Here is an 18,181-nt window from a genome sequence, read left to right as displayed (position 1 = left end):
GCAGGTGCATCTGCTTAACACTGGCCCTTTCTTCTAACCCAAGGTGTCCGGCATGATCCCAACATGAAGTATGAGCTGCAGCTGGCAAATCCTAAAGAGTTCTACCACGAGGTCCACAGACCTTCCCACTTCCTCAACTTCGCTCTCTTGCAAGAGGGTGAGGTCTACTCTGCGGACCGAGAAGACCTCTATGCCTAGTTGTTTCCTCACCTCCCCCTTCACACTCCCCAAGACTGGAGCCTTTTACAAAACCCCAAAGAGAAGCTGGTGACATTCAGCAGCTTGGTTCCTTTTCTCCCTGTTTGTGCTTCTTGTAATTGATCTCTCGTGGCATGTAGTCCTGAGCAAAATGTAATAATAAATTTTGTATAAATAGGAGTTTTTGAGGTTGTTTTTTTCCCCCTGAGCTCAAATTCTGGGTGTAGGGATGGCAGGAGGCTGGCCTTATTCACAGCAAGATGGTGGCCTTGGTTTTTTTTTATTTATTTATTTTTTTATTCATGAGCAATAGAGAGGGAGAGACACAGGCAGAGGGAGAGGCAGGCTCCATGCAGGGAGCCTGACATGGGTCTTGAGGATCACACCCTGGGCTGCAGGCAGCCGTGTTAAACCGCTGTGCCACTGGGGCTGTGGCCTCGGTCTTTAAGTGGCATGAGGCCCCTCCCTACTCGGGGGCTGTGGATCAAGAAACTTGTAGATTCAGGGAATAGAGGTGGGGTTGGGTTTTAACACCCTTACTGCCTTGACCACGTCTGCCTACTTCCCTTAAAAATATTTGCAAACTATCACTCTTTCAGCCTCCTTTGGAGCAGTTGCTGCCATTTTCTGAGTCTAGAAGCTTGTGAATTTTTCCCGACAGCTGTGGTGCCCAGCATAGCCCCTTAGGCTTTGTGTCACTGGTGGTTGGGAAAACAGGCACTTGGCTGGACAGATGGCTGTCCCTGGCAGAGGCCTGACAGCCCTCCTACCTCTCACCTCTTGCCTGTGGTGTTTGGCAGCCAAGTTGGGCCTCATGACTCCAGACACAGGGGTGGAGCCTGGATTGCGCGCTGTGGGGAGGGATTGACAAAAGTGACCACTTAGAGCCCTGAACCTCAACCTCTTGGACGCCTGGCTGGAAGTCGGCAGTCTTGCTTCCTGTGACCTTGGGGGCTCAAACAGGACAGAGCCCAGGGGGCCCAGTGCACAACCTCCTTCAAGCCTTTACCTTTTTTCTTCATCGCTCCTCCTCTGTCGCTTCTTCCCCGCCCCCCACTGCCCGAAACTGCTTCCTGGGCCGGAACTGTTGGCTTTTTCCTGCCCCAATTAGGGCTGTGGGTGGGGGTAGGGAGGTTCGCGTGGCCTTTTACTTTCTGGGGACATGGAGCCCAGGAAGGCGGTACCTGGGGTGCACAGCTGCGGGCCTCGGGTGGCCGCGGGGTCAGGGACGGCGGCGGAGCTCGTGTACCATCTAGCGGGGGCCCTGGGCACGGAGCTGAAGGAGCTGGCGCGCCGCTTCGGGCCGGAGGCGGCGGCCGGGCTGGTGCCGCTGGTGGTGCGGGCGCTGGAGCTCCTGGAAAAGGCTGCCGTAGGGCCGGACCCAGACTCAGTGAGTCGCCGCCCTTTCCCCTGGCCACCCGCAGGGCTGGCGGGAGCCTCGCCCTCACAGCCTGGACTCCCCAGCTGCAGGTGTCAGCGCAGCAGGCCGAAGTGGAGCTGCGGCGGCTGCGGGAGGAGAACGAGCGCCTCCGCAGAGAGCTGCGCTCCGGCCCACAGGGTGAGTGCGGGCACCGCCAGGGGGCGGGGCGGGCCGGCTCCGGGCCTCCTCCCCAGGCCGCCGCTAAGAACGCCCCTTCCTCAGAGGAGCGGGCTCTCCTGAGGCAGCTCAAGGAGGTGACCGACCGCCAGCGGGACGAGCTCCGGGCGCACAACCGAGATCTGCTCCAACGCAGCCAGGAGACCGAGGCGGTGAGGGCGGGGCGGGGCGATGGGCGTGAGCGGGGCTCTCCACCCAGCCCATCGACGCCCCGCCTACCTCCTCTTTGACTCCGCCCCCCAGCTGCAGGAGCAGCTGCAGCGCCTCCTGCTGGTGAACGCGGAGCTGCGCCACAAGCTGGCAGCGGTGCAGACCCAGCTGCGCTCCGCGAGGGACCGCGAGGGAGAGCGGGAGCTACCGCACCAGGGGGCGGTGGAGCCGGCGCGGGACTGTGCCGGGGGGGCCGGGGACGCACAGAGGCGGGGGTCCGAGCGGGCAACCGCCGACGCAGGAGCTCCGGGGACCCCTGAGGACCAGGTGAGTGCCCATCGCAGTCCTCACAGGTCTGGCACTTGGGCACTCGGGCTGGGTTTGTTGTCCTGCCTAGCCGGTCCATCAGGAAGTTGGTAGGTGGGGGATCCCTGGGTGGCTCAGCGGTTTAGCGCCTGCCTTTGGCCCAGGGCGCGATCCTGGAGTGCCGGGATCTAGTCCCACTTCGGGCTCCCGGCATGGAGCCTGCTTCTCCCTCCTCCTGTGTCTCTATCATAAATAAATCTTAAAAAAAAAAAAAAAAAGGAAGTTGGTAGGTGGCACACGAGTGCGCGTCTCCAGCCCGTCCCTGCTCCCACGCTGGCCAGAGCACCGGGCTGTCATCTGTCGCAGCTCCCTTACCTCCCCAAGTCTCCGGCCAGTCGCTTCCTCTAGCATTCCTGTGATGGCCCGGGAAAAGGGGGGCACCGGCAGAGGCAACCCTCTGACCCAGCCTGTCCTTCTGCAGGCGGCTGCCCTGCAGCAGCCAGGGCGCCCTTCCGAGGCAGGACAGTGCAGCTTCAGTCGAGAGGAGCTCGAGCAGATCCTTCAGGAGCGGAATGAGCTCAAAGCCAACGTGTTCCTGCTGAAGGAGGAGTTGGCCTACTTCCAGCGGTGAGGGCGGTGGGCAGGGGCTGGGAAGCTCCACTCACACTTGTCCTGAGCCTCACATCACCAGCTCCGTTCCTTAGTTCACTGATCTACCCATCATGATATATGGCAGGTGCTGTGCTGGACACTGGGAAGACATGAGTCACATAGCCCCTGCCTTCCTGGAACTTCTTCCAAATGGGGTAGGAGGTAGTAAAAAAAGTCACAGCAGCTGTGAAAGATTCCTAGGGGCATCACCTAAGCTAAGTCTGAGGGATGTCAGCAAGGCAGAACATTTCAGAAAAGGAGAATGACAGGCACAGGTACTTGGGATGAAACCTACTGCTGGCATTCCTGCTGCTTACTCTGCCTCTTTTCCTCCTCGGGTAGGGAGCTGCTCACAGATCACCGGGTCCCTGGGCTTCTCCTTGAAGCCATGAAGGTGGCTGTCAAGAAGCAGCGGAAGAAGATCAAGGCCAAGATGTTAGGGATCCCAGAGGAAGCAGAGAGCAGGTAAGTCCCTGCCTCCATTCCCACTGAGCCAACCCTTTCTCGCTCTTTCTGCTGAGCCTGATGCTCCAGCCTGGTCATGCTCTAACCCATCTTAATCACCCCTTTGGCCTACCACCTTAGCTTCATCAATTCCTGAGCCTGTCACCTAGCCTAGTCCCTTCTTAAACCTGCTTACCTGGCCTGGTCACCCCTGCACCTGCTGTCCAGCCTGTCCTGCTGAGCCTACGACTCTGGCCTGGTCACTCCCTGAGCCTGCCACTCCAACCTGGTCACCTCTTGAGCCTGCTGTCCAAGCTATCCAGCTGAGCCTGCCACTCTGGCCTGGTCACCCCACCCCCCACCCCGAGCCTGCTGTCCAGCCTGCACCCTTCTCTCTGGATTGCACTGTTCCCACTTGCCATGCTCACTATACATCCTGCTGAAAAAATCTGGTAACACTGCTTTTCCACGTTAATTTTTCACTTTCCTGTCTTGGCTGGATCTGTGTGTTTTCAAAGGGTTAAGACTTTAATTATAGCCATGTCAGAGCCTGCTCTGAGGCTATAAAATAAAAGCCTCAAGATGTCCTTAATCTCCCTAGCACCTCCTTCTCTCCAGCCTTGGGGGTCCCATAGTCACTCTGTCCTCCCTTGGCTGTTCCTGGGTACTGTACAGAGGTCTGAACATAGTTAGATTCCTGTTGTCCCCAGGGCCTTGATGAACAATCCCCACATCTCCTCTCTTCTCTTCTCTGCCTCAGTGATGATGAAGACAGCTCATGGCTCCTGCCCTCTGGCAATAAGGGGGCCCACCCTCCACCCACTGAATCCAGAATCCAGCGTTTGTATGTTGGGGGAAGAGGAAGGGTGAGGGGGGGCCCTATCTTTGTTCTTTTCCCCTTTCCTGTTCCACTGACATCTTGCTGTCCTGAGCTATAATCATGCCACTCCCTCCATTGGCCCTGGCTCCTTGGCCTCCTCAATACCTCATGCTGCCCTTTCTTCCTATTGTATCCCCTTTTCTCACCACTCCCTGCCCTGAGCCCATATCCTTGACCTCTCTGGCATCCAAGTTCAAAGTACCTCTTGGTTCTCTCCCTGCCAGCTTTGGCCTGTCCTATCAGGGTGAAACAGAGGCCCCTGAAGCCCAGACCAGCACGGTGCCCAGTGAGCTAGGGGGAGAAGAGGAGGCTCTACAGGAACCCCATATGTGGCCTGTGGGCAGCTCTACAGTCCTCAATTCCTGACTGGCTCTGCTCTGCACTTGATGAACAGCTTTCTCTGGGGGTCTCAGCAGCCCCAGAGACCTGACTTTGGAATCTGGCTATGGGTGGATGTGTGGCCTCAAATGAAGACAGGGCTCCTTCCTTCTCAGCCTTCCCCAGGCTCTTTCCCAGTCCTGGCCTGAGCCAGGGCATGATGAAGAGCTCAGCCTACCTTCCTTCCCTGTATCTCTGTGCCAAGCCTCAGGGGCCAGATAAAAGTGCTTCCTCTTGGAATCTCAGTTTTCTTATCCATAAAATAGAGCTACCTACCTCCCAAGGGTGTATGAGCATGGCCTGAGCTAATATAATAAAGTATCTGCCCATGATACCCAGAAACTGTCCCATGTCTGTGTGTTACTGGTCTGCTCCTACCTGGCTCTGCCAGGACCAAGGGCAGGCTGAGGTTTCCTCACAGGGTCTTGTTGGTTGTTAGTGGGTGGGGAACTTCTCCTGCTAGGGCCTCACTTGGGTAATATGACCTAATGGAAAGACGTGGCTCCCACTCTCACCCTATACCTTTGCCTGTCCCCAGTATCCTGGGACATCTTCCTGCCCCCTCCAGACTGAGACCAGCCCCTACAGCCCCCACTCTGCCTTCACCACAGCTTTCCTTTTCATCTGGTGTCTGGTCTTCCCAGCACCCACCTACCCGCCCTCTTAGGGAGGTGCCGCATGGCAGCCCGCCCCCTTCACACTGGTTTCCTCAGGAAAGGCCTTGGAAGGAAGCAGGGAGGGGGGATGGGAGCCGTGGGGGCCAGACTAACAGGAGCCCTCTCGCTGGACTGGCCGCCATGGGACTGAGGCTGCTCCCACTGTTGCTGCTCTGGACACAGGGGACCCAAGGGTCCAAGCTGGACCCCAATGGACAACATGTCTGCATGGCCAGCAGGTGGGTCTTTGTGGGAATCTGATGTGAGGGTGGTGGGTGAACTGGTGTTGAGGCATTGCATGGAAGAAGGACATGAGGGAAGAGGTCATGGGGCTGAAGGGAAGGGGGCTTGGGGACAGCCTGGAGGGTGGTGGATACTCCAGGCAGAAAGTGGGAGGGCCCGGGAAGGAAAGGGAAGGGATTAGGGACACCAGGGCTGTGACTCTTGGCTAGGCCTGCCTGATGGGGCTGAGGCAGCCTCCCACATCTCAGCCAGAGACAGTGATCTACCTACAAAGCCAGTCTGTCCCCCAGCTGACCCCTCTCTGTCCCACAGCCCCTCTGCTGAGCTCCAGTGCTGCCCAGGCTGGAGGCAGAAAGATCAAGAATGCACTATCCGTGAGTAGCCAGAACGGATACGGATCCCCACCCGAGAAGAAAAGAGGACATAGCCCAGTGACCCTTTCTTCCTCCCGTCCTGGGGCCTATTTCCCCTCCTGAGACCTAGAGCTAGAGTCCATCCTGACACACACACACCCCCAGCCCTGAGGGAATGGCTCTTGAGGGGGCAGAGGACTGGGAGTCAGTGAGAGGGGCAGAGTGTTCACCTGTTGGGCCATGCCACTGTCTTTTCCACCTGGGTGGGATGTTTTTCAGCCATATGTGAGGGGCCAGATGCCTGCCAGGAAGATGAAGTATGTGTGAAACCGGGCCTCTGTCGATGCAAACCTGGATTCTTCGGGGCCCAATGCAACTCCCGTGAGTCCTGAGTTTCACCTGGAGGATGATGTTGCTAGGCAGAACCTGGGAGCCAGGGAGGCAAAGCCGGTAGAAATGTGATCTCAAGAATAGCAGGGCCAGAATCCCTCCAAGCTTCACTGAGGAAATTGAGGCCCAGAGTCCGGAAGTGAGGCATTGCCAGAAGATGCCCTGAGTCATCTGGTTTTTGCCCATATCCACAAAGCCCTCCCCAGGATTTCAGTATTGTGGCTTTCAGGTCATGTTCAACTTCTCAAAAAAGATACTGGTGATCCTTGTTAATTGCAAAATGGACACATTCTCAGGCTCCGGCTCCCTCAGGTGCACTTTATACATGCCTGGAGGGTGGAAGGAGACCCCTCTCTGGTACAAAAAGGGGCATGGGAAAGATTTGGTGGGCAGGATGGCCAGAGAGCAGGAATCAGGGCTGAAAGGGGACACTAGGGGCCTATGTGGCTTCCCTTGTGAACCTCACGGTCAGCATCCAGGCCGGGGTGGACACTCAGGATGCTCAGTTCACCTCCAGTGGGGTGGGTTGGGGATGGGGGAGGGAGGATGGGCATGAAGGCGAGGAAGGGGCATGGATGAAACCCTACTTCTGTGTGACTCTGGGCAGAGCTTCTCCCACTCAGCCACTTGAAGAGTATGAAGTAGGAAGCTGGGCTACTGCAAAGGGTTTTTGTAGTTTGGAGTCTGAGGCAGGAAGTGGGCTGTGCCCCAGGAGGTTAGGTTGCCAGATGTTCAAGGGTCCGTCTGAGGCTCTTGGGGGTGGGCCTGGCGCCCCCCTTTCTTGTGAGCCCACCGACCTCCTTCCCCACCTCACCCCACCCCCGCAGGCTGCCCGGGCCAGTACTGGGGCCCCGACTGCCGTGAGGTCTGTGCCTGCCACCCCCATGGCCAGTGCGAGCCGGCCACGGGCGTGTGTCACTGCCAAGCGGACCGCTGGGGCGGCCGTTGCGAGTTCGCGTGCACCTGCGGGCCCCACGGGCGCTGCGACCCCGCGACGGGCGCGTGCCGCTGCGAGCCCGGCTGGTGGTCGCCCACCTGCCGCCGTCCGTGCCAGTGCAACCCTGCGGCGGCGCGCTGCGATCAAACCGACGGCTCCTGCCGCTGCGAGCCGGGCTGGTGGGGCCGCCGCTGCAGCTTCCGCTGCGCCTGCCACGGCTCGCCGTGCGCGCAGGAGAGCGGCCGCTGCGCCTGCCGGCCCGGCTGGTGGGGCCCCGAGTGCCGGCTGCCGTGCGAGTGCGTGCGTGGCCGCTGCAGCGCCGCCTCCGGCCAGTGCGCCTGCCCGCCCGGCTTCCGCGGGGCCCGCTGCGAGCTGCCCTGCCGCGCCGGCAGCTACGGGCCCCACTGCCGCGACAGGTGAGCGGGGATGCGGGGGTTGGGGGGGCGGGGGGGAGGGGCGGCTATGGGGGAGGGGCGGTGACGGCTCCCCCGCCACGGGCGGCGGGGGCGGGGGCGGGGCCGCAGGGAGGGCGGGGCGCGGCGCTCTACGCAGGGACTGACGCGGACGGGACGAAAGCGGGGAAAGACCCGGGATGCTCTAGGGTCAGCCCCGCCCAGCCCTTCGTCCGGTCACTGTGAAACAGACAGTAGTAGTGCCAGCAGCTGTACTTCGATAAAAGGTGAACTCCGTGACAGACGATGGCAGGGTCCCTTTACAACCTAGTGCCTTGCAGACTTTGGCCGCCCCACCCACAATAAAAAATCCGTTTTCGGGGCGTCTGCAGGCTCAGTAGGTAGAGCTTGCAGCTTCTGATCGCGAGGGTTGTGAGTTCCAGCCCTGCGTGGGGCGTTGGGCACGGCGTTTACTTAAAGACAATTGAAAACAACACAACATGGGACTCCCGGGTGGCTCAGTGGTTGAACGTCTGCCTTTGGCTCAGGACTCGATCCCAGATTCCTGGGATCGAGTCCCACGTCGGGCTTCTTGCATGCAGCCTCCTTCTCTTCCCTCTGCCTATGTCTCTGCCTCTCTTCCTATGTCTCTCATGAATAAATAAATAAAATCTGAGAAAAACAAAAAGGAAAAGTTCCTAGGAGAGGAGATCCTAAGAGTTTTTGTCACAAAGAAAAAAAAACCATTTTCCCCCTTTTTTGTACCTGTATGAGATGAGGGATGTTAGCTAAAGTTACCGTGGTAATCATTTCACAATATATGTAAGTCAAGTCATTATGCTGTACACTTAAAGTTACACAGTGCACTATGACAGTTACATCCCAAAAAAACCTGGAGAAAACTTTTCTTTTTAAAGATTTTATGTATTTATTGAGAGAGTGAACAAGGGCTGGAGCCAAGGGGAGGAGCAGAGAGAGAAGGAAAACCAGACTCCCAGCTGAGCTGGGAGCCCAACAGGGGGCTTAATCCCAGGACCCTGGGTTCATGACCTGAGCTGAAGGCAGACACTTAACCAACTAAGCCACCCAGGTGCCCTGAAAACTTTTTTTAAACATAAGATAAACTTGAGATTATAGTGTTGGAGACAGGTGTGTTTTAATTTTTTTTAAGATTTTATTTATTTATTCATGAGAATACACAGAGAGAGAGAGAGAGGCAGAGACACAGGCAGAGGGAGAAGCAGGCTCCCCCCTGGGAGCCTGACGTGGGACTGGATCCTGGGTCTCCAAGATCACGCCCTGGGCTGAAGGTGGCGCTAAACCACTGAGGCACCTGAGCTGCCCGCATGTTTTAATTTTTAAGCATTTTCATGTTATGGGATAGGAGATACACTGAGTCCCAATCATGCCAGACCTCAGAGATAGCATGGATAGCATGGATAGGAGGGTTGAGAGGAGATAAAGGGTAAGAGGGAATACTGAAGAGAAGGTTGGCCAAGCTAACTTGGCTGTTCTGGGTGGATTGGGAGCTCTTGGTGACCCTGGAACCCTGGGAAGGCTGGGTCCTGGAATGGGAAGTTAGAAGGAGAGGGCTGGAATCCTACAGAAATCATCTGTCCAGGCTTATTGTTGTACAATACGGGGAAACTGAGGCTCAAACCTGCCTGAGTGCCTCAAACCTGGATGTTCTCCAATGTCCCTGGAGGCCTGGGTGGATATTTCTTCCATCCACTCTACAGTGCTTGCATGAACGCCTTCTCTCCCCAGCTGTGGCCACTGCAAGCAGAAGGAGCCATGCTCTGCAGACACAGGCAGCTGTGAGTCCTGTGAGCCAGGCTGGAATGGGACCCAGTGCCATCAGCCCTGCCCACCTGGCACCTTTGGCGAGAACTGCCGGCAGCAGTGCCCCCACTGCCAGCGTGGGGAGGCCTGTCAGCCAGACACTGGGCACTGCTGGCGTTGTGATCCTGGGTGGCTGGGGCCCAGGTGAGAGGGCTGGCTTTGTCAGGGTGGGGTACACCTTCCTTCAGGATCCTCATTCCAGCTACACCCTCTGGAATAGCTGGCCCCTCCCCCAACACACACATTCACAGCCTTGGGGGCCTGGCTCCTGGTGAAGACTGAGGGGAGAGACATGGTGCTGATGAGGCTCCTTCCCCACTTGGGTGTCCTGCTCTCTTCTCCCTCTAGGGATCTGTAGTCTGTCACTCTTAGTTTTGGCCCCCGGTTTAAGGCCCTGTTTACACCTGAGCTTCACTGCTGAGGAGTAGACAGTTGGGGCCCTGAGTCCAGAAGCATGGAGGAAGTTGGGTAGGACCCTTCTGGGGGCGCTCTGCCCTGCCAGGCCTGGCCTGGCCTGCCAAAAACCGAGTCTCACCTCACCTCAGGTGTGAAGACCCCTGCCCGATTGGCACCTTTGGGGAGGGCTGTAGCTCTACCTGCCCCACCTGTGTTCAAGGGTCCTGTGATGCTGTGACTGGGGAGTGTGTCTGCAACACTGGCTACTGGGGACCCAGGTGAGGACTGGGGCCCTGACAGGGAGATGGGGCCTGCGTAAGGCCTCTGTCCAGTCTGTTTCCTGAATTTCTCTTCCTGGGCTTCTCCACCTCCCAGATACCCACCCAGCATACTCATAACTGTGAAGTTATTCCTCCTATTGTGAGGTCTGCACCTTCCAAAGTAGGGTCAGAGTGATGCTTAATCTAAAAGGCCTGGCTTCCTAACTAGGTGGGGGAAGTTATTTAGGGGAAGGACTCCAACTCCATTGTTGTTTCTCTGAGGTCTTTAGGTGGTCATACATAATCAAGGTCAATGTCTCCAACGTCAGGTTTTCTATCTTTAGGACAGAATGGAAGAGACCTCATTTTATGGAGGAGAGGACTGAGGCCCAGAGTGTGGGGCAAAGCTGGTCTCAGACCTCCAGACCTGGAAGACTTTTCTCTGGATGCCATAGGCATCTTGCTTATTTCACGTTAATGCTAGATGTGCTTGGGATAAGGATCATGAGAGGTGGATCTTGCCCGAAGAGTATACTCTGGGAGCCTGGGGGCCAAGGGGCAGCTTGTGGGTGGGCTCTCTGGATGATGGGCTTAGGCGCTAGGGGATTCTCCCTAACACTGCCAGGGGTACTTAGAATGTGGCTCAGAGGTCAGAGGAGTCTGGTTGAGCATCATCCAGGGGAGTCTGTATGGCAGGGGGTGGGGATCAGGGCCCAGAAATTTACCTTCTCCTGGCCCCTGCCCACCTCTATCTCCTCTCACTGAGCCTTCAGCCTGTATCTCTTGTCACCCCATAGCTGCAACACTTCATGCCCATCTGGCTTCTATGGCAACAACTGTTCTATTCCTTGTGAATGCCCAGAGGGACCCTGCAATTCTGTCTCTGGGACCTGCCAGCTGGGTAAGGTGGAAAGGAGGGTGCAGGGTGTGGTAACCAGGGAAAGACTGGCCCTTTATATGGCTTCAGGGATATATCATTTGCCAGGGAGGCTGGGTTCATTTTGGAGACATTCCCTATGCCTGAAATCTGTATGGGTGCTTTGGGGAACCCCTGAAGGTATGACAGCCCCTGCCTCCTGAGAAATCAGGCCAGATCCAGGAAATGAGCAAGTAACTGTCATGCCTGATAGAAGGGATGTGTATTAGGAGCGACAATAGGGAGCAAGGGCTTGTGGAACAGGCCAGGAACCATCAGGAGGGGACAGGCTAGCAGGGAGGGTGCCTTGGGGAGAGGGCCTCTGGGCTGAGTCCAGCCTACATCTCTCAGAAAAAGGGGAGGGCCCTACAGGGAAGGGCCTGGGGAAGATTCTGGGGAGGAGGTAACTTATTGCTGGAGATGAGACCTGCTGTATGGAAGACAGAAGGCCCTGAATATTTGTCCATCCCCCACTCTCCCTAGGGCCTCATGGTCAGGATGCCACCCTCATCGCAGGCATCCTTGTGCCTCTGCTGCTGCTCCTCCTGGGCATCATCTTCTGTGCCTGCTGCTGCTGGGCTGCCCGGTTGGACCCTAAGGACAGGTGAACTCTGGCTTGTCCCTTCCCCACCTCCAGCTCAGGCCACAGGATGGGGGCAGGCTGGCATCCAGGTTCCTTTCAGGGGTGGGGAAGGGCTGGTCTCATCATACACTTAAGTCAGAGGTAATGAGGTAGTTGGCAGTGGCCGTGACCTGAAGACACCGAGTCAGCTGCCTGCCTTCCTTGGAAGCCTTCCATAGGCGAGTTTCCACCTTGCATGAGCGTGAGCAGTGGGCACTGGGTGCCAAGCTGGTGAAACTCAAACCTGTAGCACATGGCTGAGGGTTTATTAACAGGGGCCAGAGGAGGAAGGTATGGGAGGTGGAAGTAGCAGGGCAGCTCTGGGCAGAGAGGGGAAGAGACCAGGCCTCCAACCCCCCATCTCCCAAAAGGAGGGAGCAGTGGTTTAGCAGAGATGGTGGCTTTCTGAGAAAAGGAGATAATAGGAAGGATTAGAGTGGCCTGTGGGGATGTGGGGGCCTGCTGCAGGGGAATATTGCTTCCATGGAGCTTTGTTCCTTTACAAAATCTCTTCACATTTCTTGGTTCCTTGGAGATCTGCAGCAGCTAGGAGGTTTGGTTCCAAGCAGGAGTATGGGGACAGGAGGATTAGCATTTTCAATTCACAGAGGAGGATGTGGAGGCCTGAGGTGACCCCGCCTGACCCTGGCACATCACAGAGCCCATGCTGTTTTTTTTGGATTCTCTCTGTGGTGCTCTCTTATTAGTTCATGCACTAATCCTTGAGCATCCTCCTCTGTGCTATGGGATATTCACAGATGACAGACCTAGTAGCCCCTCCCTGGGGCACGGAGCCTGGGTAAAGACAGGCTTCCTGGAGGTGGTGGCCCTTCCAGAAATATAGCTGCACTGGGACTCAGTGGTGGCTAATAACACAAAGCTGCATCTTGGGGAACCCCATCAGGTGCCTGGCATTCCAAAGAAAGGTCTGATAGATAGGAGGTGTCCCCACTTGACAAATGAGGAAACTGAGGCCCAGAGAGATGAAGCCTGGACCAGACCGGCTACCCAGGTCTATTTGAATTTTTTTTTTAAGATTTTATGTATTTATTCATGAGAGACACACACAGAGAAAGGCAGAGACACAGGTAGAGGGAGAAGCAGTCTCCATGCAAGGAGCCCGATGCGGGACTTGATCCTGGGTCTCTAGGATCATGCCCTGGGCCAAAGGCAGGCGCTATACCACTGAGCCACCCAGGGATCCCCTCTATTTGAATTTTGAATTCAATTCAGTGCCCTCTGTGCCAGGCCTAAATCTCACACTCAATAGTTTGGATTTTACTCTGTATCAAAGGGAAGCACAGAAGTAGGCAGTCACTCTGTCACACTGCCTCTCTCACATTAACCCCAGGACCGGGAGGGTCCTGGTCCTGCTAGTGGTCACCTGCACTGACTACCCCATGTGCCCTCAGGCCAGCAAGTGACAGAGCTGCTATGTCCAGGATGAAGCTGCAGGTCTGGGGAGCACTGAGCAGCCTTGGCTCGGCGTTGCCCTGTGGTTCCTTTGGCAGCCACAAGCTTCCCTGGGTGACAGGTCAGTGTGGACGCTGCAGGTCTGGGGCTGGGACGGGACAGGGTCTTCCACGGAACCCCACGTCTGACCTGGAGCCCTCTGCAGTCTCACACCACGACCCGGAGATCCCCTTCAACCACAGCTTCATTGAGCCGCCCTCTGCAGGCTGGGCCTCAGACGACTCCTTCTCTTCTGATCCTGAGTCTGGAGAGGACGAGAGCCCTGCCTACTGCATGCCACCCCAAGAAGGTAGCCCTCCAGTAGCCCGCTCGCCCCGAGCAGCCCTGCTCACTACCATTTCTTTATTCATTCAGCAAATGTGTATCAAGTGCGCATTCCAGTGCAGGTTAAATTCCCAGCTGTGGGATGTGAGAAAGAACAAGACAGACTTCTGTCTTCACCAAGCTTGTTGTCTGGTGGGTGTCATCAGGCATGTGTAGGACGGAGTGATACAGGCTTTGATGGGGAACATACAAATCAGGGCTCATCATTCAGCCATGTCAGGGGTGGTTAGGGTCAGGGAAGATGTCTCAGTGCTTGTGATTTTGGAGTTGAGTCTAGCAGAATCAGTAGGAGTTAGTTAACCAAGTGACAGTTAAGGAGGGGTGGGAATGGTGGTGTTCCAGGAAGAAGAAACAATGCACGCAGAGGCCCAAAAGTGAGAGGGACAAGACTGTGTGGCACTGAAAGAGTTTTCAGCTTGATTACAGTGTGGTATTAGTTCAAAGTGGGAAGGAGTGGTGAGAAAAGTGTGTACAAGGAGTAGTGTCTATGTGAATAGGCCCTTTCCCTGCCTCTGTACCCTCACCTTCTTCCTTGCCCTATGGATGAGGCTTCCCAGAAGATGCTAAACTGAGTAAACAGGATGAATCGGGGTGGCCAGCCCAGCTCTGGCCAAGTCCTTCTGTCTCCTCTGCCAGGGATGGTCACTGTGGCCCACGGAGAGTTTCCAGAGGCCAGCCTGCCTGAAGGTCCCGTCCCTCCTCCCGAGGACGCCTCCACACCATTTCCCATCCCGCGGACTTCCAGCCTAGCACGGGCCAAGCGGCCATCAGTCTCCTTTGCCGAAGGCACGAAGTTTGCACCACAGAGTCGCCGAAGCTCAGGGGAGATCTCCAGTCCTCTCCGAAAGCCCAAGCGGCTCCCCCGGGGGGCCCAGCTGGGTCCTGAAAGCCAGGAGGCTGAGGAGTCCATGGGCTCAGAGAAAGCAGAAATGGATGAGACCCTTCCTGGTGCTGCCAGCCCCAGGGATTCAGCCACTGGCCGCCGCCGCCTCCCCACCCTTGGTGGCTGGACAGTGGCTGAGCGAGTGGAAGCCATTGAGGGCAGTGTCCTTGAGGGCTCAGGCTCTGTGACCACGATCTATATGTTGGCAGGGACACCCCAGTTATCTGAGGGACCTGTCCGGTCTGTTCTCCGACGTTTTGGTAGCTTCCAGAAAGGCCAGGCAGAGCCCAAGGTCAAGAGTGCCATTCCTAAGCCTCCACGCCGGGCCCTTAGTCGAAATAAGGGCAGCCCCGGGCTGGCCTCTGGCTCTGCCATTCAGAGTCCCAGCTTAGCCCTGAATGATGAGCTCACTAGGCCCTTGGAGTCTGCTGGAACTGGGCCAGAGGAAGTGGCCAGGGGGCTAGGGGATGGCAGCAAGAACTCAGGGAGGGCCCAGGAGCTGGCCCCTGAGGGTGGCTCCCAAGAGCAGGATCCCCAGAAGCTGGCGGATGAGGAAGGGCAGGAGGAACCCCAGTATGAGAATGTTGCACCCATCTCTGGGCCACCAGCACCCTGAGAACCTAAATTTGGGGAGTGGGAAGTATATGGATGGAGGGTAGGCATCTGAACTGCCCCTGGATCAGATCGTGTTTTGCTGGAAAAATATCTCAGGGCCAGGAAAGACATACTGGAGCCTCTGCCCTTTGATAGGGAACTGTCAGAGTGGAGGCCAGTTGGCTCTGGGCCCTGGCAGTGCTCTGGGAGAGGTCTGGGAGGCCTGGGCAGAGACCCCACAGGGCAGGGTCAGGAAGGGGAAAAAGGTGACTGCAGGGACTTTTTCTCTGTTGTTCTGGACTCTTTGGGCTCAAAGCCTATTCTTTTCTTCATTGGCAAAACATTTTTCTGAAATGGGAAACAACCTAAATGTTTGATGATAAAAGATCGGTTAAAGAAAGATTGCTTATGATAGGTTCCTAAACAGCCACGAAAAATCATATTGTGTAAGAGTATTTAATACGGGAAATATGGGAGACTGTTTATGCAATCATGGGAAGTGTAAAAAATAAGAGGTCTTTTTATAAATTTCATTTCTTTTTGCCTCAGGCTCCATGTTTAGAATCTTATTTTGTGTGTATTTTGTGATTTACAGACTTTTTTTTTTTTTAAGATGTATGTGCATAAAAAAGATTTGAGGGAGGGACTCCTGGGTGGCTCAGCAGTTTAGCACCTGCCTTTGGCCCAGGGCGTGATCCTGGAGTCCTGGGGTGGAGTCCCATGTCAGGCTTCCTGCATGGAGCCTGCTTCTCCCTCGGCCTGTGTCTCTGTGCCTCTGTGTGTATGTCTCATGAAAAAATAAGTAAAATCTTTAAAAAAAAAAAAAAAGATTTGAGGGAAAGGTATTTTTTCTTCTGAGAGATGAGATTGTGGCTGATATTTTCTTCTTAAACTTTTGTATTGTTTTAAAATTTTCTTTAGTGAGGTCAGCATTCTTTTTACTTTTCTCACTAGATTTAATAAAACAAATTTTAAAAACAATGTTCTTTGCTAATAATAAGAAAGTACTAACATTATAGACATGTATAAAGTAAAAAAAAGATTTCCTCTTTCCCCAGGGGAGCCTGAGGGACAGGGGAGGGACCATTGTCACTGAATGCCTTTTGGTCTTGCTCTGAATTATTTTCTCACATGTTGAATTACCTAGTCAGGACAGAAACAGCAGCTTCCTCTTCTATCCCAGTGCTCAGAGTCTTGTGAACACTTTAGATCCTTCCTTTCAGATGTTTTTCTGGGCACATGAAAACAAAAGATCATATCACTGTACAACTTGCTTTTTTACTTAATATATCCTGGATGTCTTTTGATGTTCAGTAAATATAAAACTACCTCTTTTTATAAAAAACGGCTGCATGGAATTTCATCATGTAGAAATAACACAGGTTATTTAAGCCTATCCCTTACCCATGGAGATTTGGGTTGTTTCTAATCATTTTGATACAATAAATGATGCAGTGTACTATTCTGTCCATATTTCTTTTTGCACTTGTGCAAGTTTTTCTGTAGAAGAGATTCCTAGAAGTGGAATTGCTGGGTAATAGGATAAGACATTAAATATTTGGGTACTTTGGGCAGCCCAGGTGGCTAAGCGGTTTAGCGGTGCCTTCAGCCCAAGGTGTGATCCTGGAGACCCTGGTCCCACGTTGGGCTCCCTGCATGGAGCCTGCTTCTCCCTCTGCCTGTGTCTCTCATGAATAGATAAATAAAATCTTAAAAAAAAAAAAAAAAAGATTTGGGGACTTCAAATTGCCCTTCAAAAAAGTTACATGGTTTTGTATTCTCACAAATGAGGGCAAGATCTATTTCCCCACACCCAGTCTGATAGGATGAAATGGTATTTCATTATTTTAGTACAAGAAAAATAATATGCTAAAGTTTCTTAAAAAGTTAAAATCTTTGTGCCGGTAAAATGGTTTTTTGCTTTTAACCATCAAAAATTATACCATTAAAATGGGAATTTCTATAATGATTCTAAGGTTGAGCTTCTTTTTATATCTTTAATAATTATTTGTGTTTTTTTTCCTATGAGTTATCTGGTTATATTCTTTCCCCAATTTCCAATTGAGGTGTTCATCTTTTCCTCATTGATTTATAAGTGCCTATGTATATCAAGGATATTAATTCTTCCCTATTTGTGACTGGTCGTTTAATGCTGTTTGTTTTCTTTCTTTCTCTATATAAATTTAAAATTTTGATTTAGACAGTATTTTTCTTTTTGACTTTTGAGTTTGTTTGTTTGTTTGTTTTAAAGACTATTTATTTGGATACCTGGGTGGCTCAGTGGTTTAGTGCCTGCCTTCATTCAGCCCAGGGTGTGATCCTGGAGTCCCAGGATCCAGTCCCAGGATCGAGTCCCACGTCGGGCTCCTGCATGGAGCCTGCTTCTTCTACCTGTGTCTCCGCCTCTCTGTGTGTGTGTGTCTCTCACGAATAAACAAAATCTTAAAAAAAAGAAAAAAAGACTTCGAAAGAGAGAGCTCAATGGGGGGGGAGGGCAGAGGGAAATGGAGAAGCGGACTCCCCGCTGAGCAGGGAGCCAGATATGGGCCTCAATTCTAGGACCTTGAGGTCATAACCTTAGCCAAAGGCAGATGCTTAACAAATGAGCCCCCCAGGCACCCCTTGACTTCTGAGTTTCATGTCATGCTTAGTAGAAAGGTCTTCTCTACCCTAAAACTAATGAAATAATCATCTGCATTTTCTTCTGCTAATTTAGTGTTTTTTTTCTTTTGATTTGCCAGCAGTGCTGGTACCCTTGCCAAAAAGACTGAAAAAAGAACCAAACCCAGAATTTCACTCAAATAGCCATGGATTCAAATCTCAGTTTTGATATACTTGTTTTGTCACTTTGAAATGGTATGGAAAACTTCAGTTTTTTCATCTGGGGACTTTGGAATGGGGATCCTGGCCATCTTCCAGTTATTGTGGGGATTAAAGGACACAAACTATGTAAAGCACCTAGCAAATTTTTAGTTCTCAATAAAGGGTAATTGCCATCATCCTTCCAACTTTGAATCCTTTGTCCCTAGAAGCTGACACCTCCCACCCTTTTTCATTTGTTCATGTGTTCACTCAACAAGCTCCATATTATGCATTTGCTTTGTGCTTCTGTGTTAAGGGCTGGTAAACTGTTGAGTAAGGCATACTTCTTGCCCCCAAATATTTGTTCATAGTCAGTGGCAAAAGGGAGAGACAAATGAATAGTTCTAAAACAGTGCAATCATTGGATTAAGGTAGTGGAGAACATTTTGGGGAGTAGTTAGGGAAGGCTTCCTGAAGGAAGTGCTGTCCCAAGA

The 18,181-nt window shown here is 53.7% G+C and overlaps 3 protein-coding genes across 5 annotated transcripts in view; all 3 read left to right on the top strand.

Moving 5' to 3' along the window:
- Positions 1–378, top strand: part of PRPF8 (pre-mRNA processing factor 8) — a 33,533-nt gene extending 33,155 nt beyond the window's left edge. For both annotated transcript variants that reach the window (XM_055316475.1, XM_055316483.1), the window contains exon 43: positions 44–378. In XM_055316475.1, the coding sequence (XP_055172450.1) occupies positions 44–198 (155 nt within the window). In that variant the 3' untranslated portion in view covers positions 199–378. The remainder of the gene's footprint in view (positions 1–43) is intronic.
- Positions 379–1,098: 720 nt separating this feature from the next.
- RILP (Rab interacting lysosomal protein) lies at positions 1,099–4,598 on the top strand. The gene is made up of 8 exons (XM_055316462.1): positions 1,099–1,588; positions 1,663–1,756; positions 1,841–1,947; positions 2,039–2,272; positions 2,733–2,878; positions 3,245–3,367; positions 4,107–4,190; positions 4,451–4,598. The coding sequence occupies exons 1-8, from the start codon at positions 1,361–1,363 to the stop codon at positions 4,590–4,592; spliced, it is 1,158 nt and encodes a 385-aa protein (XP_055172437.1). The 5' UTR covers positions 1,099–1,360; the 3' UTR covers positions 4,593–4,598.
- Positions 4,599–5,092: 494 nt separating this feature from the next.
- Positions 5,093–16,854, top strand: SCARF1 (scavenger receptor class F member 1). Of its 2 annotated transcripts, none has more exons than XM_055316441.1 (11): positions 5,093–5,499; positions 5,816–5,877; positions 6,136–6,237; positions 7,074–7,599; positions 9,343–9,561; positions 9,963–10,091; positions 10,871–10,974; positions 11,473–11,593; positions 13,024–13,145; positions 13,230–13,373; positions 14,045–16,854. In XM_055316441.1, exons 1-11 carry the CDS (start codon positions 5,093–5,095, stop codon positions 14,905–14,907), a joined length of 2,799 nt encoding a protein of 932 aa, XP_055172416.1. In that variant the 3' UTR covers positions 14,908–16,854. The 2 variants fall into 2 exon arrangements, with proteins under 2 accessions (XP_055172416.1, XP_055172424.1); XM_055316449.1 differs by having other exon boundaries at positions 13,267–13,373; positions 14,045–14,298.
- The last annotated feature ends 1,327 nt before the right edge of the window (positions 16,855–18,181 follow it).

The sequence above is a fragment of the Nyctereutes procyonoides genome, unplaced genomic scaffold (assembly GCF_905146905.1).
Source record: "Nyctereutes procyonoides isolate TBG_1078 unplaced genomic scaffold, NYPRO_anot_genome, whole genome shotgun sequence".
In the NCBI taxonomy this organism is placed as follows: domain Eukaryota; kingdom Metazoa; phylum Chordata; class Mammalia; order Carnivora; family Canidae; genus Nyctereutes; species Nyctereutes procyonoides.
This window is presented reverse-complemented; position numbering and strand designations above follow the sequence as displayed.